General features: G+C 37.4%; 4 protein-coding genes across 5 annotated transcripts; 2 read left to right on the plus strand and 2 right to left on the minus strand.

Annotated features, from left to right (window-relative positions):
• The first annotated feature begins 722 nt into the window (after positions 1 to 722).
• LOC122028008 (protein arginine N-methyltransferase 2-like) lies at positions 723 to 3,856 on the plus strand. The gene is made up of 2 exons (XM_042587027.1): positions 723 to 1,469; positions 3,343 to 3,856. The coding sequence occupies exons 1-2, from the start codon at positions 788 to 790 to the stop codon at positions 3,654 to 3,656; spliced, it is 996 nt and encodes a 331-aa protein (XP_042442961.1). The 5' UTR covers positions 723 to 787; the 3' UTR covers positions 3,657 to 3,856.
• A 1,427-nt stretch (positions 3,857 to 5,283) lies between these two features.
• On the plus strand, positions 5,284 to 11,545 carry LOC122028017. The gene is made up of 6 exons (XM_042587037.1): positions 5,284 to 5,558; positions 6,533 to 6,738; positions 8,424 to 8,721; positions 10,607 to 10,711; positions 10,826 to 11,067; positions 11,161 to 11,545. Exons 1-6 carry the CDS (start codon positions 5,340 to 5,342, stop codon positions 11,279 to 11,281), a joined length of 1,191 nt encoding a protein of 396 aa, XP_042442971.1. The 5' UTR covers positions 5,284 to 5,339; the 3' UTR covers positions 11,282 to 11,545.
• Positions 11,546 to 11,765: 220 nt separating this feature from the next.
• Positions 11,766 to 13,269, minus strand: LOC122028024 (thymocyte nuclear protein 1-like). The gene is made up of 3 exons (XM_042587050.1): positions 13,062 to 13,269; positions 12,322 to 12,907; positions 11,766 to 11,997 (listed from the first exon to the last, which is right to left on the minus strand). Exon 2 carries the CDS (start codon positions 12,892 to 12,894, stop codon positions 12,361 to 12,363), a length of 534 nt encoding a protein of 177 aa, XP_042442984.1. The 5' UTR covers positions 12,895 to 12,907; positions 13,062 to 13,269; the 3' UTR covers positions 11,766 to 11,997; positions 12,322 to 12,360.
• A 6,648-nt stretch (positions 13,270 to 19,917) lies between these two features.
• Positions 19,918 to 22,333, minus strand: LOC122028031 (origin of replication complex subunit 5-like). 2 transcript variants are annotated; one of them, XM_042587063.1, is made up of 4 exons: positions 21,410 to 22,333; positions 20,898 to 21,317; positions 20,475 to 20,787; positions 19,918 to 20,359 (listed from the first exon to the last, which is right to left on the minus strand). In XM_042587063.1, exons 1-4 carry the CDS (start codon positions 22,243 to 22,245, stop codon positions 20,309 to 20,311), a joined length of 1,620 nt encoding a protein of 539 aa, XP_042442997.1. In that variant the 5' UTR covers positions 22,246 to 22,333; the 3' UTR covers positions 19,918 to 20,308. The 2 variants fall into 2 exon arrangements, with proteins under 2 accessions (XP_042442997.1, XP_042442992.1); XM_042587058.1 differs by having other exon boundaries at positions 19,918 to 20,369.
• Positions 22,334 to 23,542: the final 1,209 nt, after the last annotated feature.

Below are 23,542 nucleotides of genomic sequence, written 5' to 3' on the forward strand. Positions count from 1 at the left end.
AAATTTGTCAGGTTGTCATCGAGCCAACATTAAATAGGTTCAAGATAGGCTCGAATATTAAATGAGCCTACTCGAACTCGACTCGAGCTCAGTCAACTTTAATCAACTCTGAACTTGAGTTAAGCTTTGATTTTGCACCTCTACGTTAAAAAAATTCTCAAATTGAGGTCCCTGATAGTTTATATCTAAATTATCCTAAATTCATTAGGGAAAGAATTTGAAATTTATCAATATTTATTTCATGAAATAATTTAATATTTTTTTTTATCAAAGTTATGCTAAAACTAATTAAGAAAACTTTTAGAAGAAAAAAAAACTAAAAGAGTTTTTTTTTACTGTCAAAAAGACACCTCAATTAAAAATATTAAAATGATAACCTAATATATTTTCATCCTGAAATATTTTTATTTTAGCATTATTATAATACTTATTACTATAGTTGTTATGCACTGAAAAATTATGATCATTAATAACTGAAGCTATTTTTAATAAAATTAAAGTAATTTTAATGAAATTTAAATAATATTAACTAAATTAATAAATAATATTATAATAAGGGCTATCTGTCAACAAACTTTAAACCGTAGTACTTTACTGTAAATTTTATGGAAATTAAGTGCTAAGATTTGCAGTGTGTAATTTCAAATGTCATTGCAAAATTTCATGAAAAATTAAAGAAATATTGTGGGCTCATGTTGGGGCGGGCCAATATGCTTATTGACGCCCTAATTTTCTGAGTCCATCGGAAGTCGCTCAACCACGTGGTCCACATTGCCGCACCCCGGACATGGAGAAGTCGGCGGACGACCAGCTCTGCGAAGCGGCCGCCGCCGGCGACTGTACCCGGATCGCCACTCTTCTATCCTCCGGAGCAGACCCCACTTACTTCGACGCTTCCGGGATGACCCCCCTAATGCACGCCGCCCTGCATGATCACGCGGCCGCCTCCAGCATCCTTCTCTCCGCAGGCGCCCCGTGGAACGCGCTCTCCCCTTCCAAGCTCTCAGCCGGCGACCTCGCCATGGAGCACGGACACCAGGAGGCCTTCGACGTTCTCCTCAACGCCGGCATACAGGCGGAGCTCGTCCTGGGGAGCGTCGCCCGCGCGGAGCGCAAAGGCGAGGGGGATGGATCGAGCTACCTGGAGGAGAGGGTGTCCTTTAGCGAGGACAAGGTGATGGATTCGGAGAGCAAGGCGGTGATGATGGACTGGGAGAGGCCGCTGATGGAAGCGCACGCGAGGGCCGTCTGCGGCGGTGGCGGCGGAGGGAGAGTGCTCAATGTGGGCTTCGGAATGGGGCTCGTCGATGAAGCGATTCAGAGGTACGGGCCCGTGGAACACACTATCGTGGAGGCGCATCCGGATGTTTATGAGAGGATGCTGCGATGTGGATGGGGAGAGAAGGAGAATGTCAAGATTGTTTTTGGCCGATGGCAGGATGTTCTTCCTCAGCTTGAATCTTATGATGGTAAGTAACTTGTTTTTCTTCTTGATCAATTCTGCATTGTTTAGCCAAAAGAAGAAGGCAATTTTGCTTTGTTTTCTAGTTTCATAATCCTTGTTTAATTCAAAAGTAAAGAGCAATAATAACTGATTTCGTTGTGTTACATATTGATGTGTGGATTAATAGAACTGAAGAACACCATTACCAATTTCGTGCTCACTGAGAGGAATGTTGAAGTATGTTTTGAAATCATCTGATAAGAGCTATCTTGATTTCTTTTGCAGAAAACTTGCCCAGAACATTGATTCTAAAATTTAAACTAACCTGCATTGAGATGGTAAAGCTCATATTTTGGTACTAGTGTAAACAAAGCCTATATGTTCATTCCTTCTGTATACACCAATCTCAACAGATAGACAGCAAGGCGTTGCTTGGATGCCATCTTGTTCCCTTGCAAGGTGATTTGTTCCGTAGGAGCATGCAATTGGAATAATTGCTATTTATATTCTGTAGGGATCCTCTAAGTGTAGAAATAGTACATTTCTTGAGCAAACTTCTCCATTCCTCTTGTTCAATCCACTATCAGACAATATCTCCTCCCTGTTTAATGTCGTAAAATACAGAAGTTAAGGCTGTTATCTCCATTTTTTTTTCTCAATGTCCTCATGGATGTGAGTCTTCTTAGGAGGAGCAGATAAAAATCTTCATTTTCATTAGAAATTGTTTCTAGATTTTCAGCTTCTTTGATTTTTATTAAGGCCATGAGGAATGTCCCAACTAGTTCTCTCTCTATATATATGACCTGCAATTAGGAAAAGAGTTGCAATAGTTAAATAGTGTGAAACATCGATCAGTTATAGACCAATGTTCCAATTAATTCTGTACATATATGACCTGTGATTAGAAAAAGAATTGAAATAGCTAAATGATGGTGTCTAATATCGATCAGCCATAGACTGCTTGTTATTGGCTCTAATGATCCGTGAAAAAAAAAATCAGAAATTCTGCCTATTTTTACCTATTCAAGGAGAATTAGGGAGTTACTCCCCTTGGCAAAACTATGATAAAGTTGAGCCTAAAGGTCCCAATTCAAGATAAAATTATTTCATTAGTGGGAGCAATGTTCGCATTGTTGGCTTTTATGCCTACTCATTTCTGAAAGGTCAGATGGAGAGACTACATTTTACCCTACCATTGTATATTATTTTTGTTAACATAAATTAAACAACATATTCAATGGCGCCGACAGAAGATTGAACCATCTACTGAAATTTTTTATTGTTGTCTCTTTCTCTCCCCTTTTTTCAGATTGACACCTTAGGAAATTTGTCATAATATAGGTTGCAGTGATAAAAGATAATTCCTTGGCAACTGGTTGTTATATATATAAATTTCTTGAGCTCTCATTAATGATTTTTTGTTTCTTTCAACCTGTACCACAATTTCTTTTTGTTATATTAAATTCTTAAATAGAACTTTTTTCCCTTGGAAAGTTGGAAGCCTTTCCCAAAAATTGGTTAAGATGTGAGCATATTATAGGTCTACCATTATATCTTTTCTTGACATTAGTCTTGATATTTCATAGCAATTGTATGAGAGTAGTCAATGGCAGGAAAACTTTAGGAACTAGGAACTGCTAAGGTAATAAAAAGGAAGATTCTTGAAAACAATTGTCAGATATTTAATGTTTGATTGGAGCTTTGGTTTTAAAAATCTAGAATTGCGATAGAATCTGATTATGCCAAGACATCGGCTAATTGATTTCTGTTGAACTGATTTGACTTCATTTGTTTCTTTGTTGTATACTTGCTATTACAATATCTGCAATCCTTTGTCGTTGCTAATTAACCTATTATTCTCTGTTTGAAGATTTTGATCCACCATGCTCACTCTGCAGGAATATTTTTCGATACTTATGGAGAATACTACGAGGACTTGAGGCAGTTTCACCAGCATCTTCCTAAGCTATTGAAACCTGATGGTATCTATTCCTACTTCAATGGTCTCTGTGGCGATAATGCATTCTTCCATGTGGTTTACTGTCAGTTAGTGGCATTAGAACTTGGAAATTTAGGCTATTCAACACAGTTCATTCCCTTGCCTGTTAAAGATTGCTTGGCTGAGGAAGTATGGGAGGGTGTGAGACGCAAATACTGGCAGCTCGATACGTATTACCTTCCGGTTTGTCAACCATCCGGTGACTCAGAGTAATCACTTTGTGCCATGCTTGACGCTGCAGTTGTGAAGTAGCTGAAATAGGCTTTGTGAGGTGACGAAGAACATGAAAGTTTTTGTTTTTTCTATTGATTTGGAAGGATAAGTTAACTTCTACAAGGATTCTTATTCTCTCAATTTGTTTTATTGTTCATAAATCTTATTTTGTTATTTAAGATTTATTATCCCATGCATTAGATTAAGCTATTTTAATTTCTTCCTCATTTCATTTTCTGTCAAGATTAACATTCTAAGAAATTAGTTAAATTTTCAAAAAGAAAAAAAAAACAATGCTACACAACTAAGCAAAGCTTCGTGGTGAGTAGTATGTAATCTCACGCAAATGAGCACATTTTACATTTGACTCCATCAATTTCTAATTTCACAATATAGTTCAACGTGTTTACTTCACTTTTCGTTAATCACATTGAGTCGCTGTGGATTAATATTAAAAAATTAGCTTAATGAAGAACCGTTCTTTCTAAACCAAGAAAGGTTTGTATTAGGGAGTTTGCCTTCTTTCTAAACAAACTTCATATTTGCTTACAAGTTAGTTCAACATTTCATTAATTTGCATGATGAATCGTTAAGTGGCATGTTAATATTAACTCCAAAGAATATTAACTTAAATTAGCTAGATGATGTGATAAAGGTTTATAAAAATGAAAATTGTGAACATCGGATAAGAAATGTTCATTTCTGGGAGTTTTACGTCATTTGAAAAAATTTGTCCTTTAGAGTTTTAAAATGGGTAAAAATCAGGGCATCCATCATTTACGTTTTAGTAGCGCTCCATTTTTTTTTTTATTAAAGTCAGGAGCGCCCCTTTTTAAAATAATTTATCTAAAATACGTTTTTATTATTTGATCATTCAATGTATAAAAACTAGTAATTAATTTTTATAATATATTATCTGATTATTTAACTATGGAAAAATTAGGTTACTAACATGTAGCAAATATATGGTAGAAATATAATCGTAGAAGCTAGTCTTTAAAAATGTTGAACTAAGTAATATTAAATTTAGGATAATTGATTTAATCTTATAAAAAAATTTTATCAATCATTAGGGTAAACTAGAAAGTATTCATGACAGCTCAGAAGTTCAACATCATGTTCTTGTGCGTCTCATTTGAAGAAAATATCTCTATAAATATACCGTAGTTGATATTGGGATAACAATTTAGTGCCCTGTAGCCTTAGGAGTATAGAAGATAGCATTTAGCTTCTATAATGATGATTTTATATTATTTTAATTTTGATTTCTTGAATGATATTCTGATTAAAATAATATTTCAACAAATAAATCAAATAATGAAGATTTCGTAACATTTATTATATTTTAAATGAATATAATTTAATTAGGATTAAAAATTAGCATATAATTTTTATAACGTATAACTACTACGAACTAATTTCTACCCATCGTAAAAATTAGCCGGTAGCTTATTAAATAATACTTAATCCAAAGGCATTTTTGAGATAAGGGGTGTTTTTTTCTTATAGAGAAACGCTCATTTGAATTTTTAGAAAAAAAGATATTTCGGCCCCTTTTAATTTTTGCCCTTTTAAAAATATCAAAATATCTCTTGTAAAATGTCATTTAGAGTTTTTTAAAAATCAACCACGTCCTCAAGACGAAGACGTTAACGCAGTGGTGGCGGTAGTGGAAGCTGGACCATGGCGATAGCCACCGCGTTTCTCCCCCGATCTTTCCTTTTCCCGACGACATCGATTCTTCCAAAGGCGACGGTCTGCAATCCTCGGCGTTTGCTCGAGTTCCCGTTCCCTCGTCCGTCGTCGCCCAAATCTCGCCTCCTGGCCCGATCCACGCCCACCTCCGGTAACCCCTTCGATGGTTTTGAATCCGAGAGAAGACCACTCAAGTACTCGACCAAGGTTAGATTTTCTTTCCTGCCTTTTTCTTCATCTCGGCGTAATCGTTTCTACTATTCTCCGTTAAATTAGGAGGTCGATAAATTTCTAAACTCGCGGAGCGAAGTAGATCTGTTGTCATTTGTTTGTGTTGCTCTACGTCGCATTCGTCTGATGTAAAAGACACCAACTCTATGTTGGTGAATGAGGACAGAATGTGTGATAGGGTATAGAGATTTGCAAGAGATATATACAAGAGGGAGAGATTAATAGATGCTTTTGGGATGAAAAAAATTTCTTGTGCAAATCAATCTTAGGATGGAAAGCATCACGTGCCTCTTACTTCATATGCCTATTCAAATCTCCTCTTTATCATTTAGGTAGTTTTTTCCCCTTCCATTTTTAAGGCCTTGTTTCCTCTGTCTGAGATACTAAATTGAAAAGATGAATAGATATGAAAGATGAACTTCTGAGGGGAGCTTTGGCGTGACAGTAAAATTGTTTTCATATGACCTTGAGGTTACAGATTCGAGTCATGAAAACAGACTCTTGCAATGCAGCTGCGTACAATAGACCCAATGTGGTCCGACCCTTTCCCGGGACCCTACGTTAGCGGGAGTTTCATGTACCGGTTTGCTCTTTTATAAGATGGCTACTTAAATTTATCTCTTCAAATATCTACCTTATGAATCTATTTGTTAAAGGATCAAAAAATATTTTCATCCGTTTGCTTATCTCTCACTCCTGATCCATTGTAAAATTGATTCATTCATGAAAATAGTTCCTAGCATCTTAATTGAATGTATATATATATATATATATATATATATATTTAAGATTAAAATTGTACGACATATTGTTATTGTCTTACATGATAAAGAAATTTAATTTGTAGTTTTTATGTTTGTCTTAGAGTTGTTTCATGGATCAACTAAGTGTTACATGCCAAAGCTTCTGAGTAACTGATTTTTTTAGAACTACTAATTTTTGGATTTCAGAATGGCATTCTGTTAAATTTGGTGCAAGAGATAGAACCTTTAGAATTGAACCTTATTCAAAAAGATGTTCCAGATAATACAATCAATGCAATCAAGAGGACTATTTCGGGCGTGCTAGGGTTACTTCCATCCGACCAGTTTCTTGTCCTTGTAGAAGCCTACTGGGAACCTATCTTCAAGTTATTGATTTCCTCAATGAAGACAGGGTACGCTTGTGAATTATGGCATAAGATGTGTTGCACTTAAACTTCTCTATATTTGTTTGTGACAAACTGAATTCGAAATAGGTAGTTGATTCCATTACAAAATCTCTCTATGCGAAGGTGTTTTATATCAAGAATAAACTTGCATTCTGTTGGGAAGTATAGATACCTATCTAACTTTACTTATCATTACTAAGCAAATTTGTATTACATCTCACAAAATTAATTACTTCTCCTTAGTTCTTAGGTTATTTTGATTGTCAAAATCACGTGATCAACAAAAGGTAACTATTTTTGTAATAGTGTTCCTAAATCCTCGAAAGCTTAAACAATGATAAGTTTGATACTTTAGCTCTTTTCAGTGTACTAGGATTGTAAACAAGCTATGTCAAACAACTTGATGATGTTCAAACTTGTTTATTTATCTTATTGCATTTGTTCAAGCTTATTCACTAAAAACCTGTTACTCTCGAGCTCAAGTACTTTTATAGAAGCTAATTAGCGACATAGTTGACCTTATAATTTTGTTATATCATTCATCAATAAATGAAACATATTATCAGTTATCTTAAACACATTTATCCATAATTTGAAACTATGAAATTTATAAGATTAAAAATAGGTGCAATAGTATTATAAATATTCATGTATATTATATTTGTTTAATGTTTGAACTAAAAATTAAAGAAATAAGATTATAATCAAAACTTAGGTAATTTTTAAAGCAATTTTATTTATAAATTATTTGTTCAGAATTATAGTCGATCCCATGTGGTGGGATAAAACTTGGTTGTTGTTATTGTTCATGAATTAATGGCTAAGTTCACCGATGTCTAAGCTTATTTGTTTAATGTTTATTTTATATATTAAATAAATAAAAATAAGCTCTTATTGAGCCATTGTTCATAAACATTATATTCATTTGCATTCCTATAGCTTATGTGTGGCTCATGTTGTGACATTACAATTTTACTGAAACATGAGTTATGACTTCTGCATTTACCAAATTTGTACCCAACTTAAAGCTATGAGCACCCTCCCTCTAGTCCATACGGTTGGGGAACTAAGGAGACGAAGAGTCTGGGATTCTTATCCATAAAGAGTGCAAAGTGTCCTCCTTAAGTTCAAGCAAAAGGGCTTACACATCCGATATGGGTCTGGTGCATTGGTAAAATACTTAAGAGGAACAATTAAAGCACCATAATTTGAATCCCAAATGGAACTAATATTTTAGAGGTTGGTTTTTGAGTGTGCATAAATTGTACTCGATTTACTCAGTAGGTGAACTAAGAAGTAAAACCATCTACAGTTGAGCAAAGGTTGGACACCTAAATAAAAAAAAAGGATTACACATACTTAAGGTGGTATTTACTTGCATTAACCTCACCCATACTCCTTTCCCTGAGGAGTACCAATTCATTGTAACTAGTGTACATAACTTCCTTCCTAGTTTCTAGTTTCTGTTTTTGTGCAATTTGTTGTCCAATTCTAGAGGTTAGATTATTTTCCAGGTTGTTTATTCACTATACAACTGTTCTCCTTTGGATCTTCTCATCCGTCAGTTATTTATAGTCTCAAGATGATCAAATAGTTGGTTTGGACTAACCCATGATATCACACATTTCCATCCACACCATCTTCATTAGTTGCCTTTGGAGCTTGACTGAGATTTTATCTCTGTTTTGCAGGTATGCTTTGCACAATGCTGAGCATAGGTTATGCCTTGAAAGAAATCTAGATATCCATGAAGAATATACCAAAAAAGAGAAAAAGCAAACTATGGAAGATGATGATAGCCTTGAAATGTCAGTTGATTTGCCTCCTACAATATCTAACTCTCTTGGAAGAAAAGGTATTTTCCGAGACCAAGAAAAGATCAGCAAGGTATTGAGTGAAAACACCTGTGTCAATGATCTAAGACAGTTGACACCTCAAGTTCAAGAATATATTGGCTACCTCCAATCTCACCTACATTCTGCAAAGAAGGTATTGCAAATACAAGTAAATATTTCAAAGTTCTTGAGCAGAGGATCATATATTTATCCATAAGCAATTTTCCAAAGGGCGCATTTAAAGTTTGAAAATGTCAAAAAGGGGCACTTGATGCCAATTTTACTTCTCCAATAACTATTGACTTTTTCTCTTCTCTTTTCTCTCTCTCTCTCTCTCTCCTTTGTATGCAACAATGTCTCTCTTCTCGACCCCGTGGGTCATCCGAGACGGTATGGGGCGGGAGTTGCTGCAATGAGGCCGCCGGGTCGAAACTCAGTGGCAGCGGGGGAATAAATCCCCTATCCCTGTATCCCACCCGGTCCGTCCCATACTAGCTCGGGTGCTGCGATTTACCTCCCTCACGATGGTCGTGGGTCCGGTCGGTGGGGGCCCTGGGGGCGAGGGCTTCGCCTTTTGCTGCAACAATGTCTCTCTTCTCTCTTCTCTCTTCTCTCTCATTTGTATGCAATATTTATTCTCTTCTCTTTCCTCTCTCCTTTGCATACAATATCTTCTCTCTTCTCTTTGCCCACGACTACGGTGTAATGTAAGGACATCAAGTTGTCGCCTAAACATTCGTAGTTCGATCCCAAGTATGGGCGCATTTACAGGGATTTTTCCTCCAAATGAGTCGTGCACCCACGAAATGCTGGGTTTTTGGGCCACTTGCCGCAAACGCTTCTCAATTTATAGTGGCAGACGGTGGAAAACTTCCATGGGATTGGGTCGGTCATCCTAAGTTCAGTGTTACTTGGTTCATCATTTTTTTCTCTCTTCTTTTTTCTTTTAAATTATATTATTCTCTAAATTTATTTATTTTCAAGAGAACGAAGGATCTAGGGGATTTGGATTTTTGAAATTTTATAATGAGATGAAAGTGTGAAGTATGTAGAAGGGAAATATGATAAGAAATCTTACTCCTGAGTCTCTTATATGAAATTATAAGCCCGTGTCAATTGACATAAAGTCTGAAACTTTCTAAACCTTTTGAGCAATGTTAGGAATCCTTTACAATGATAATGGAGGACATATTTAGGTGGGCACTACAAAAATCTACATGAGTTGGAATGAGCTCGATTGGAGCTCTCTAAGTCCATCAATGGATTTTGATCAAACCCCATTGATGGGCTCAAGGGACTTAGATTTTCGAAAACTTACAAGAGATAGGAGAGATTAGTGTGTAGAAAATATGTAGGCAAAATTTTGGTCGCGTGCTAACTAGAACAGATGTTGATGTTGATTTTCAAAAATCAACACTACAATGGTGCTGGTCTTCAGAAACCAACACCACGGTATTGGTTCTAATCATAGACACACTATAGTGTTGGTTGTGGGTGAAATATGTGAGAATGGTAGAAAAGGGTCACACCAAAGTTTCTGTACTTTGGAAAAATATCAACTAATTATTATTTTCATACCAGTACATACCATCAAACAAATTGTAATATAGATTCTGCATAAGTCAATTGAAATACAAAATGTTTCACTCACCACGCCACTAGCATCCTTCTCCCACAAAGCAAAAGAGGACCATCAGAGCAAGTGCTTGCCATTTTAAAAATAAAAATAAACAAATTTAGAGTGTCAATTAAAGTTTAAATAATTAATTTTAGACGAAAGAGAAGTGAGGAAAAATATTACATGCAACGACAAATTAGAAGAGAGTAGAGAGAAGAGATTAAATGGAAGGAAAGAGAAAAGGAAAAGTCAATAGTTGTTAGAGGCGTAAAATTAGAATCAGGTGTGCTTTTTGGGAATTCTGAAATTTGGGTTGTGCCTTTTGGGTAAAACCAAACTTGAAGTGCGCCCTTTCGGAAATTACCGCACGTATTTTAATTGATATATATTTATTGTTTGTTATTGCCTTCTTAAATGGCAGGATCTACATGAGTTGGAAAAGAAATATTCTGAGCTACAGATGCAATGTGTAGGCGAGCAAAAAAATGAGTTGTTGGATTATCTGCGATCATTGCAACCCGAGAAGGTGAGTCACTGAATCAGTTTTTTATCCTGTAGTCTTCCATGAAAGAGTGGGAAAAGCCTAATTTGAATTACTTATGTTGAACGTTTCCTTTACCATGTTGTAATTCTCAATCAGGTCGCTGAACTTTCAGAACCAACTTGTCCCGGGACCGAAGAAATTTTTCATTCAGCTGTGCATGGCCTCCTCGCTGCTTTATCTCCCATGATACAGTCAAAGCCCACCCTTTCACAAAATCCATCATGCGGAACCCTTGACATTGGTAAAGATGACTATGAAGAACTTGTGGAGAACACTTTCACACGCTTGCAGCCCCTGATAAAGGTTCCTCGCGACCATCTTGCACGCCTATTGTTCTGGTACGTGCCATGACAAATTTGAAATGATAGCTTCTACTCTTGCTTTTGCAGTGTTTATCAGCCCACCACTTATACTTGTCGTCATTGTTGAAGGTGTATGCTTTTGGGTTACTATGTGAGAGGCCTTGAGTGTCGTCTAGAGCTGATGGAAGTTTTAACGCACGACTCACAAATCGCAGGAGCTGCACCGCAAGATGGTGATCCATTGGTGTAAGGGATGCTATAGGAGATTTCTTTGTTTACAGGAAAGGCTGAATGGGGCTACAGGTAAGCAATATTTTTAGGCATTTTTTAAAATAAAAAGCGTGGAAGAAGAGCCCGTGGTAGAACTATTCTGAGAGGAATTTGCATTAATATATGAAGTATCTGTAAGATTCTTCGCATGTATTTCTATGTAACTAAAGGAAATTAAACTACTCTAAGTGTTGATCATGTGGAACTAAGCATAGATCATGAGGCACTTTGCATATTCTCTTAATCATTTGTTTGCGAAGTCATTTATCCTTCTTGTTCTCTTTCCAAATCATTTTCTAACGGAATTCTTCTAAAAAAAATCGCAAATTCACTAAGAAAGAGAAAAAAGAATTAAGATCCACTGTCGGGCTCATAAAAAAGTCATTAGCATTTTACTTATAATTTATTGAGCTTAACAGGCATAGAAATTTAAAAATGCACTATCAAGCCTTGAGTGGCAAGCAAAGATCCAAACTTCAGCACTCGATTGACCGAGAATAAGAATTCAGTATCCTTAAGATCAAAAAGAAAGAAGCAACATAACCGTATGAGACATTTCCCGATCCCAAAACAAAAGAAAGGATATGCATATCCCCATCCCAAACAAAAGGATATATACATATGCAATCCATCGCTTGATGAGGTTAAGTAGTTGGCCTACTCCACTGCTGCTTCTTTCATCTTCTCGTACCAAAACTTCAATAAAACATTAGACAAGTTAGTGGCTTATTATGTTACAATGGACTACACAAGAGAAAACACGGAACTGGAATACAAATTTTTCAGGAATCTAGATATTTAATAAGACTCCAGTTTCAATTAGTGGCTCAAGGTTAATGTTAGCATTGTAACAGGAAGTGGCATTGTAGACACTTGAAGATCCAGAGGATACGCATCATCATCTTGATGGAGTAGTGGCTCGATGGGGGTATCCAACTAATCATGTTGTTCGTAATCTTACTAACACTACCTATGCAGGGTTTCCAGAATGATTAATAGAATGGGAAGAGAATGGCAAACCTAGGGTTTCCAGACTTCCTGAAACCGATCTGTCTTAATTCATTTGTTAGCCGGTGGAGACGACGGTGGTGGTGGAGTCGCCGTCTCCGCCTCCTCCTCCTCCGTCGTCTCTCCGTATCCGCCGCCCATCTCGCAAATACGTTCCCAGATCCCCTCGGGCACGGGTACCACGGACAGCCGCGGCTGTTTCAGTAGCGCGAAACCCTTCATGGCGTCGGCTTCCGCCTTGATCTGTCGGAGTTCGACGGGGCGCCTCATCTCACCCAGCGACCGGACGTCCACCGCCCCTGCCGCGTCTCCTCCTCTGCCGCCTCTGAAGGAGTCGGGGACTGAAGAGAGGTACCACTGCTTGACGACCTCGACGACGCCGACGATGCGGCGGGCGGAGGCGCCTCCGCCGGAGTGGTAGAAGAAGCAGCGGTCGCCAAGGCGCATGGACTTCATGTGGTTGAGGGCCTGGCGGTTCCGGACGCCGTCCCAGGTGGAGACGCCGCCGTTGGAGCGCTGGTCTTCCCAGGACCACTCCGCCGGCTCCGTCTTCAGCAACCAGTAGCTTTGCCGACCTTTCACCATCACTTCCCCACACCTGTACCCGAAATGCTTTATTTTAGTTTAGTATTCTTCTTTTATACATGTTTATCTAAATTATAGTCCGCGTTATATTTATTTTGTTTAAAAATTGTAATATAAAATAAAACAGGTAAAAAAAACTTTAAAGTGTGGCGCTGCGTGTGGTTAACTCGCTCTACTCGCCGATCCCGGTCCGATCATTCTCCCCTCGCCGTCCATGGCCGAATCCGCCGCTGCCGAAGAGACGTTATCCGAATCGGAGGGGCTGGAGACACCGGCATCGGCGTGGTCCCCTCGCTCTCCCTCAAGATCTGGCCACCCACGCAGCGGACGCGGGACGCGGTGATCCACCGCCTGGTGGAGACGCTGACCACCAATCCGTCCTCTCCAAGAGCTACTGTCTCCTCTCAGAGGAAGAGGCCACTGACTCGGCCGGCGCCATAGAGGAGGAAGCCTTTTCCGTCGCCAGCTCTGCGACCGCTGCTGGCACCGGTGCTGATGACGACGTAATCGAGGTCCTCCACGTCGACTCTCGAGTCTCGGGAGATCAGCCAAAGGGTGATAGAATCCGCGAGGCAAGGGCCTTTGCCTCTTCCGTCGACCCCAATAGCTAGGCATGCCTGTGAGAAGACCTTGGCCCTCTTTACCCTGCTTGTTGATGTTTATTTTATTTTCCTTGGTTTTGATTGCTTTGGTTTCTATTTACCAGTATTTTTCTTTCTTTTAAATTGTTTGGTTGGGTTGGTGTTCATGATCTTCTTAATTTGTCATTATGTGAAGGGTATTAAGTTTTGGCTCAATTATCCTAGTATGTGTTCCAAATGCATTCATCAAAACTTGGATTTTCACTGATTGATTCACTTATCAAATTTCCTCATGGACTCTCTATTTTGTCTCTATGGTAAAATTGAAAAGTCATCTACTTCAGTGCTCTAGACTTGATACAATAGCAATTACATGTTCAAATTGTAAAATTTACTTGTTTCACATCATCAATCTTTCAGTTCCAAACATCTTTCTCATTTTCTTTTGTTCATCATAGATAGGTTTTCTTAGGCAGGTTGAGTCCTATTGTTTAGGATGATTAGACATGAACTATCCTAAGTGAAAAGGATGGAAAGTGCAATTGATTTATAGGGGATGGTTATCCGAGCTAAGACATGTTAATAATATGCTTTATATTTATTTGTTTAGTATTAGTTATCCCATTTTGGGTATTAAATAGAAGAGGTATCCTGTGTGCTTGTGTACTTAATCATTCAAGCAATGAATGGATATCGTGGTAGATGAATTTCTTAGTTCTAGTTTGATCATTTCCTTTTTTTTCTCAATATATAATCACAAATCAGAACCTATAGTTCTCATTGTTGAAGGTCTTTGATGGTGAAGTTATTTGTAGAGGCTCACTTGGCCAGCAAGTTTGCCTTACAAAGGCAATAAAGTAAAAACTCACTGAGAAGTCTAAGTCGCGACCAATAAGATATAGAAGGTGTTGGATAGCTAGAGAACTCATTCACTTCCCGTAGGAAGAATTTTAAGCTCTCATCTCTTTTCTCTTCTGTGTATAATAGAGATAAAAATTATAAAATGGATAGTGGAGCAATTAGATGTAGCTTCAATAGATCGGAAAATGCAAGTAAATTAGTTGTGATGGTACAGACATGTCCAAATGCGACCAATAGATTCTATTAGAAGAGTTTAATCTATTATAGTGTGTTTGGTTTATGGAATGGAATTGATAAAAATGGAATAACTATTCCTAGAGAGTGGAATTGACAAGAAATAGAATATGAATACATATTCTTTAGTTTTGTTTATGGAATAGAATAAATGCTTCATTTGAATTCCTATGTTTGGTTTGTAGGTATCTTACAAGTAATAGACATGTAATAATTTTCACAATGATAATATTTCTTACTTGTCAAGCTCACATGGTCTATCAGACGTGACTAACATACATTTTATAATTAAGGCATCACAATTCCAAGGAATCGATGTTTCAGATTGATTTATTTTAACCAAACATAGAATTCTATAAAAAATATATAGATCCGCATTGTTGGAACACACACGGTTCGATGGCCATTGTCTTCGTTTTCCTTGGTGCTAAACTATTGTTTCTAATACTTCTCAAGCTGAAAATTTTGGAAGTTCAGTTCAGGCATTGAAATTGTCTGGTGAAAGTGGTCGGATAAGGCTTATTGATGCAGTGTAGTGTCTTGAATGATACTGAACACTGTAATTTTCAGGGTATATTTGACAGTTAGCACACGAGAATGGAATCTTTATTGAGTAGAATTAGGTCACAAAGTAATAGAATGAGAAGATGAAGTAATTATTTTCACTATTATGTTTAATGAAAATGGAAAGGTTTGGGTGAAAGGTATGAGAAAGAAATTATTAATTTCAATTTTTAAAAGTACACATGATTTGTTCACCATGTTTGGGATACGAGACATTTTTTTAAGCTGAAATGCTCCTTTTTGGGTGTTAGATATGGAATGAAGAACTCGGAAGTAGGATTGAATTTTTTTCATTTTTTTTTCATTCTATCAAAATGACCATTCCTGCTAATATGAATCCATAAAATAAAAAAGTGTGAAAGAGATGCCTGTAGAAATAGTTGGTAGAGGGTTTTGCGAGGTCTCAAAGACCACCACAGGCTTTTGCACTGTGATTTTATTCACTATTTTCCAGATCTCCCTATTGCATTGTAAATTCATCTTCCTGGCTAGTTGTATTGTTTCTCCTGAAGAGTTCCATAATAAAAGAGGGTCGCAGGCCGTTTATTAACGATATAAGCTTAGACCTGCATCTCATGTTCTGAGATGTCATATTCGTCTCTTTTCTGTGTGATTTTTTTGTTTGCTTTTGGGGTTTGCTAGTGTTAGTTTGTGCTCTTGATTGGCACTAGTGTGATGGAGGTGGCGGCCCGTGGCGGATTCAAGAATTCAAGCATGGAGGGGCGATCGCAATCTGAACTGAACACGGCCAATTTTTACGCGGAACAAAGGGTGTTATCCTCCATCTCTATCGGTGGAACCCCCATAATATGGGTTCCACTGCCATAGCCATGTTAAGCATATGCCTTTTTTATACATGTGCAATGCAGTATAGTATGCTCTATAATTCTTTTCCTTGCAAACCAACGTTCACTTTGGTTTATGGCTTTTGTTCGCTACCCAACCATGCTTTATCTTGGCTGGTTCGTTCCTTTCCTAAGCAAAAAATAACAAATAAAATAATAGCAATTTGTGTCTGGTACTTGAATTTTTTTTGTTTTCCAACAAATTGAAAATGAAAAAAAATAATAATTATTTATCATCAATTTATCGACATTAGTGTATAATAAAATATATATTGTTTATAAACAAAATGCTTAAATTTACTCAAACTCAGTGTATATATATATATATATATATATATATATATATATATATATATATATATATATATATATATAATTGTGACGTTACGGACTATTTTCTATGGATTGTTATGGACTGTCCTCATGGACTTTTACCATGTCATTTGTTTAAAAACAAATTAAATACTTTTTCTCTTGTGTTTTATCCCTCATTCTACTCTCCTCGTCGAAACGGCTCGCCCATGTGTCAATCATGCCTCACCTCGCCATTGGCCACTAGCTGACCGTCTGTCACCGTGGCTACCTCGTTGGGATTTCAGTTGGGTCACAATTAGAATTCCAACCACAATTCGGCCAAAATCTGGCCGCAATAGCAGTTGCTAGCGTGGCGGTCGGATCATGGTCAAATTTCAGCAGGATTTTGGTTGCAATCCGGCCGCGAATCGACTGGTGTCTAGCAGCGACTGGATTTCGACCGTGACTGTGCTAGATTTTGACTGTGATCACGTCAGATCGCGGTTGGAATCCAATGGCGATTGAGTCAGATCGCAACCAGAATCCATGTCACGATCCCCCAAGGATTCACCTTCCCCCGGGTATAGTTGGGGTGGGTCCAAGCGGTCGGAGGCCGCTGGTGGTGGGCAGGCGACTAGCGGCGGGGCGAGTGGCCGACGGGTGAGGAGGCACGGTGAGCATAGCAAGCAGTTTTGAAGAGAATGAAGAAAAAAAGAGAAAATTTTGTATTTAAAAAACAAATGCCAAGTGTTAGGATCTTGTAGTGGTGCAATCTGAGTGCAGGTAGAATGACGGTATACTATTGTTTTGGCTAAGTCGAGGCTAGAGTTAGACTCTATCTCTTTAAGATGAATTTGTCCTGCACATGGTGCTCACAGAACACGGCAATCGTCTCCCAAAATATAACGAATTTATCTTGCGATGGTAGCACTGCAAATCGCAAGACCTGCGAACTGAAAAAAGTAACATCAATGAAAGTAACAAAGTACTTTTTTCCTCCTTTAGTTTGTACAAATTTTAAGTCACATATGTCACTGTGAATTAATTCTAGAGGGGTGCTTCTTTCCACTGAATGGAAAGACAACTTTGTTATTTTAGCTTCAACACATATTTCATATTTTTGTATTGGATTAACATTAAATGTTGACAATAAATTTAAATTCATAAGTCATCGCAAAGTGTTATAATTTACATGTCCAAATCTAATATGTCATAAATTGGAATACTTGACCAAAAAAGCAAAATTTATAATTTTATTGCCATTGAATTCACAGTGTACAACCACTACATTCATTTTAAATAGACCGTTCTTCATAAATCCTTTATATATGAATTGACCACTTTTTGTCAATACATATTTATTTGATTCAAACACTAGCATAAATCCAACTTTGACAAGAGTCAACCTTGATACTAAATTCTTCCAAATGTCGAGAACATGAAGCACATCAATTAGTGTCACTTCTTTACCTGATGTCATATTTAGTACTACCTTGTCAAGACCAACAATGTTGAAAGTTACAGAATTGCTCATAATTAGTCTTCTCCCCATTAATAGGGGTATAATTGATAATTGAATCTTGTCAGAGCAAATGTACCGTGTAGCACCAGTATCGACCCACCACTACCTTGGATTATCCACCAAGTTGGCTTCAAATATAATGACAGTCAGGTCTAATTCTGACATATCTATTGGCACTGACTTATCTTAAGTCATGTGCACTTAAGTGACTTTCTTTGGACATCAGCAATCTTTGGCCTTGTAATTCGGTTTTCCACAGTTGCAGCATGTTCCTTGGAACTTCGTGGCCCTCCCTTGGCTCTGTCCTTTGCCGGGATACTTTCTTTTCCTGTCAGTGTTTGGTTCCAACAGATTTGCCTTTGCAAATATAGGCATTTTTATTGATTATAATTGCTTGCGATTGTCTTCTTCAATTCACAGTCTTATAATCAGATTCTCAAGTCTCATCTCCTTTCGCTTGTGCTTTAGATAATTTTTGAATTCTCTCTACGAAGGTGGAAGTTTCTCAATTATTGCAACAACTTGAAAGGACTCATTCATTGTCATTCCCTTGGCATGCAAATTATGTAGGATTAACTGCAACTCTTGGACTTGAGTTGTCATAGTTTTAGAATCAATCATCTTGAAGTCTAAGAATTTGTCGACAATGAATTTTTTCAATCCAGCATCTTTTTGTTTTGTACTTCCTTTCGAGAGATTCTCATAACTCCTTTGCAGTTGTCATTGAAATATACACATTGTATAACATATTATCCAAGACATTGAGGATATAGTTTCGACATAAGTCACTATGTCCCCATATGATGCCCTCTTTCCTTTATCAATCTCGTCTTGAGATATAGAGGAGTATATTCACGAAAAACCTCGTAAGGTTCAATGTGGTTAGATAAAACAGCATCCTTTGCCATCACCTCTTGAAATTCGTAGTTGTATACTTCTCTGGCTTCTCGTCATGTGCCGATGGAACAGGAGCCATCGATGATGAATCCATTAAGATTGAACAAAAAAAAACATCTTAAAATTCTTAGGATCTTGTAGTGGTGTAATCTGAGCACGGGCAGAATGACGATATACCACCGTTTTAGAGAAGTCAAGGCTAGAGTTAGACTTTATCTCTTTAAGATGAATTTTCCCTACACATGGTGCTCACGGAATACGACAATCGTCTCCTAAGTTACAACGACTTTATCTCGCGATAACAACACTACAAATCGCAAGACCTCCGAACCAAAAAAGCTCTCGAACTCTCCAATGCAAGTATGGAATGCAATGCTTACTATGCTTGGAAGGAATTGAGTGATTGAAATGAGTATGTGAGGAATTTTATTTATACTAAATGAAGGAGTATAAGAACCTCTTGGTTCAATTAGATCTCATTCATCCTTTTTGAATATGATGATGTAGATTACATTCTTTCCTAAGAGACACACTACCTCTTCATTAGATGTCACCCTTTAGAAATCAATGAATAAGATTTAGTCATCCAAAGGGCACTTAAATCTTTCAAGTTGAATGAACAAGATTTATCAATCTTAATCCAACGATCAAAATTTAATTTCTCATTTACATTAAATTTCCAACACTAAATAGATAACATTATCAATTTTTCATATTATATAGAAGGAATAATGTCTTGTAAATTTCATTCACTTCTAATTTTACTTCGGCTCAAACAAAACTTAAACAAAAATGGAATTTATGCATCTTACAAACGCAACTAAATGAGAATGTCTCTTCGTCTGTTGCAATCGACAAATAAGATGGAACACGATAAAACAATACAATTCACTTTCTTCACTTAATGTCTTTCACTTACTTTTTAAAACATCCCTTCAAATAAACACATCATAAGCTTACTCCTCTCAGATAGAAATGGTTCCCAATAAGAAACATCAAAGAGCATGAATAAATGGGAAAAGAAACGGTTCACAATTTTGTTTCTTTGAATCACATCCTATAGCTTCCAAACATTCGAGATGAATATTACTTGCTTTAATAGAAAGATGATACAAAGTGCAGAATATCTACAAGAGAATCTAAAGCACACTTGAGAACTTAAAAACAATTTGGGCTGATCAAGTTAATGCCACGTTGGCAATCAAAGAGATAAAAACATCACAGCTGAAGAATGGTGCAATTACTTAGTAGGCATAGAAGCTGATCAACGCATTGATATTCATATAGCATTACATAGGCGAGGGTAAACATGGTTTGACAAAGATGATGAAAAAACGATCAAGACCTTCAACCGTCAACTCCATGACTCATTTCAAACACATAATATGCCGGCATTCTAAGTATGTTTTATTCCATTCATTTATCCGACGAACTTGTCTAAACATGTTTTTTTGGCTTTCCACTGCAGTTGATTCCAAAGGCATTATATGCTGACCTTCAAAACATCAGAGTAGCAATGTTTACTAAGCTTCATTAACCTTAACTCTGCATCTGGATTCAATAAGGTTCCACAACTTCTCATCCAAGAAGTAACACATAAATATTAAATATAAATGTTATCTTCTATAGATGTACTTTGACAAGGGAAAGTTTACTCTCCTTGCGACCTACAAAGCACTTAGAAAAATTAAGCACATGTACAATCTGTTCATGGAAACCAATTATATCCATAAAAATGGAAATTAATGAATAGCTAAAGGCTTATTAGTATAGGTTCACTACCTTGAAAGCCATATCTTCATCGATCATAGATCGGTACCGTGTTGAACCTTCTAAAGGACAACTATTGCTTTTGCATATGAAACTAGCGTTGCAGAGAGTAGACAACTGTAATAGAACATCGGACATCAGATCAGCATGTGAACCTTCTGTCGGTTCTCCATTTTCAAGCTGAACTTCCTCTGCTTCATATTCCACCGTTGAAGTGATGCACTGAAATATGACTAACAATCTCTCTAATGGGAATGTTCCAGGTCCCTTTATGAGGATTTCTGCAGCCAAATTGTCTTGTTTATCGATGGATGTCTGGAGGCTCCTAGAGATCCACAAAGAATAGTAAAGGTCCTAACAAACTTAGTAGCAAGATTTAGAGAAGCTAGTTGAGAAAGACATGATGCCTAATACCAAGACAAATTATACACTTACTTTCTCTTTCGTTTACGGTTGTCGGAACCTCCAGTGGAGTCAAACAATGCTCCATCCAGGGTAGCGGGATTCCTTGAAGCAAGAAAAGCAGAAATAAAGAGGTATTTAGCAGAGAGTGACATATGAATATCCAATTCACCAAAGGCCACCTCTCCAGATAGGTTCCTTAATTTTCCTCTCTGATTAATACTTCTTTCTTTGTCAATTTCACTAGATGACCACGAGGGAACGTTGAATATCTCATTCATTGAAACAGTCAAGTGCGGCTGCAGGTAATCAAACAATCTTCTCTTGGTGGCCTCATCGGGAATCAATCTCGGATCAGTTAATGCTTCACAATATTTCTTAAACAATGGCTTGAACGCGATTGCTAGTTCATCAATTCGCCTAGTAATCCTAGAAAATGGCTTCAAGACTACACTGTTCACAGAGAATTGATATTGAAATTAATACATGTTGAATGAAAAAAAGTTGAACAAAAAAAAACTCCTAATTGTGAATGAGTAACTTACCTCAGGAAACAAGAATATAGCTTTGGATTGACTTGGTTTCTCATGAGAATATTATGGATATCATCCAGGCTATAATCCGGGAAGTAGATATATAATGGCTCCAACGATCCAACCATCGAGTAATAAGCATCAGGCAAAGCACGACTAATATAAATCAGACCAACATTTCGAACTTTCAAAAAGTCAGGGATTCTGAATAATATCTGGAGAATCAGAGAGCCCTTGTCCCACGATCTGATGAGCTCCACATTGTCAAATATCAAATAAATCATCTCACCATTTTCACCACTGGAGCAAGATTTCATCTTTGCTCCGGTATGAGCACTTGTTGCCTGAATCAATGCGTCTCTGAGCAGATCCACGAAATTCGGGGGCTTGTCACAGCGCTTGGCGCTCGAGTAACCATCCTCCCTACACCTCTTATGGCACAGCAACTGGTCCAACACCGTCTCGAACAGAATCCGAGGGCAGTAGCAGGATCTGCAACTCGCATACACGAAACGCCGGCGCAAGTGCTGGAACACTCGGAGGACCGTAGCGGTCTTACCTGTCGAAGGCCCACCGTAAAGGAGGGCTGGGAGCATGGGGGAGTTCGAGGGGCCGATCAAGCGCAGGAGCTCATGGATTTGAGGGTTTCGGCCGGGGAGAAGTGAAATCAGTTCGTCCAAAGAGAGGGGATCCCTATCGTCGGACGAGAACGGTTCGACGGCCGGACAAGGAACCGATGGCGGCGGCAGTGGTTTCGAGGCGCTGGGCGATGTCTTTGAGGGTGTAACGGCGGATGATCTGGTGATCCGCCGAGTTGGAGTTCGCAGGATCATCTCTTCGCCCGTCATGGTTGGATCAGATCGTGATCTCTTCTCCGTCGTCGCCGCAGCCGCCGCCGGTAACCACCGAGGAAAAAAAACCCTAATAACCTCTCGAAGCAACAAATGGAGGGAAAGGGAATTTCTTTTGAAAAACATATGAAACGTAACAGACGTTATCATCCATTATCACGGTTTCTAGCAGTTGACAACGGGTACAACGCCGTTATATTGAGTTCCCTTGTAACCTATTGTTTATTATAACGTACTGGGCTGGGCTTGCAGGCCGAAGCCTAACTTTTTCAGTCCCTATCATATAAAATTCCAAAGATGATTAACAAAAATATACTATTTTGTATAAATCAGTAAATGTGAAATTTAAAAGAGATTAAATCAGTGCAAGAAAAACATTGAATTGAATGAGTCTTTGCTTCTAAGGGAAAAAAATGAAAGAAGATGTGATGTTTGCAAGATCATATATTTATATTTATATTTATATATATATATATATATATAGTCTTATTAATTATGTATGTGGTGATCAGTTCGGTCCTATGAAAATTTTTCATCGGTCATCAGGATAAATCAAGAAATGCACGCGGCGGCCAACCAGAAACAACATTCTTTGGTTGCTCCCTTTATTTGGAAGAAGAATTTCTATAAATATATCATAACTGAGGATCGAATCGTGGATGTCTGAGTGATAATCTGAATATCCTACCACAATACCCTAATCCCATGAACTTCTCAATAACTTCCACGAATATTATCAAACTTATTTCATTATTCTCGTATCGACACAAATGAAGAGTATGAGTCGTCGTGCACCAAATGACATGAAAAAATATTGATTCAAAGCTACCCTTGATCGAGGGAATAATTTAAAGTTTTGGAAAGTTTTAACGATCGGTAGGTCATAAAACACACATACGCTTCATCAACCATTAACCTAAGTAAAAGCAAAATTAATAAAATTAAAGTAGGACACTTTGTTCTTTTTTTCTTTGAACTATTGTTTTTTTTATCACAATTTGATTTTCATATTACTTTTCATTATAGGCTAATATAATGCAAATTTCAAGGCCTAAACTAATTTTACAAATTAGTTTTTATCTAAAAGAATTTTATATATTTTTAAATATTCTTGGATCCGCACTCTCATTTTAGGAGATATGTGGATATGTGTTAAAACTATAAATTTAAAAAGTTCAAGATCTTAAAAATAGTTTATAAATATATTTAGCTTATTGTTTAAAATTTGGTATTATGCTAAAACGAAATAATCACAAGTTATTTATAAATTATCTAAATACTCAATGCATTGGAA

This window comes from Zingiber officinale, chromosome 1A (genome assembly GCF_018446385.1).
Source record: "Zingiber officinale cultivar Zhangliang chromosome 1A, Zo_v1.1, whole genome shotgun sequence".
Taxonomy (NCBI): Eukaryota; Viridiplantae; Streptophyta; class Magnoliopsida; order Zingiberales; family Zingiberaceae; genus Zingiber; species Zingiber officinale.

Excerpts from the sequence above, each read along its gene's own strand:
- LOC122028017 (XM_042587037.1), top strand. The coding sequence starts at position 5,340 with ATGGCGATAGCCACCGCGTTTCTCCCCCGATCTTTCCTTTTCCCGACG. Across the intron at positions 5,559-6,532 it reads CACTCAAGTACTCGACCAAG|AATGGCATTCTGTTAAATTT; the intron begins GTTAGATTTTCT and ends TTTGGATTTCAG. Across the intron at positions 6,739-8,423 it reads ATTTCCTCAATGAAGACAGG|GTATGCTTTGCACAATGCTG; the intron begins GTACGCTTGTGA and ends TCTGTTTTGCAG.
- LOC122028024 (XM_042587050.1), bottom strand. The coding sequence starts at position 12,894 with ATGGTGAAAGGTCGGCAAAGCTACTGGTTGCTGAAGACGGAGCCGGCG.
- LOC122028008 (XM_042587027.1), top strand. The coding sequence starts at position 788 with ATGGAGAAGTCGGCGGACGACCAGCTCTGCGAAGCGGCCGCCGCCGGC. Across the intron at positions 1,470-3,342 it reads TCAGCTTGAATCTTATGATG|GAATATTTTTCGATACTTAT; the intron begins GTAAGTAACTTG and ends CTCACTCTGCAG.
- LOC122028031 (XM_042587058.1), bottom strand. The coding sequence starts at position 22,245 with ATGACGGGCGAAGAGATGATCCTGCGAACTCCAACTCGGCGGATCACC. Across the intron at positions 20,788-20,897 it reads AACCGTAAACGAAAGAGAAA|GAGCCTCCAGACATCCATCG; the intron begins GTAAGTGTATAA and ends GTGGATCTCTAG. Across the intron at positions 20,370-20,474 it reads ATGAAGATATGGCTTTCAAG|TGCTTTGTAGGTCGCAAGGA; the intron begins GTAGTGAACCTA and ends AATTTTTCTAAG.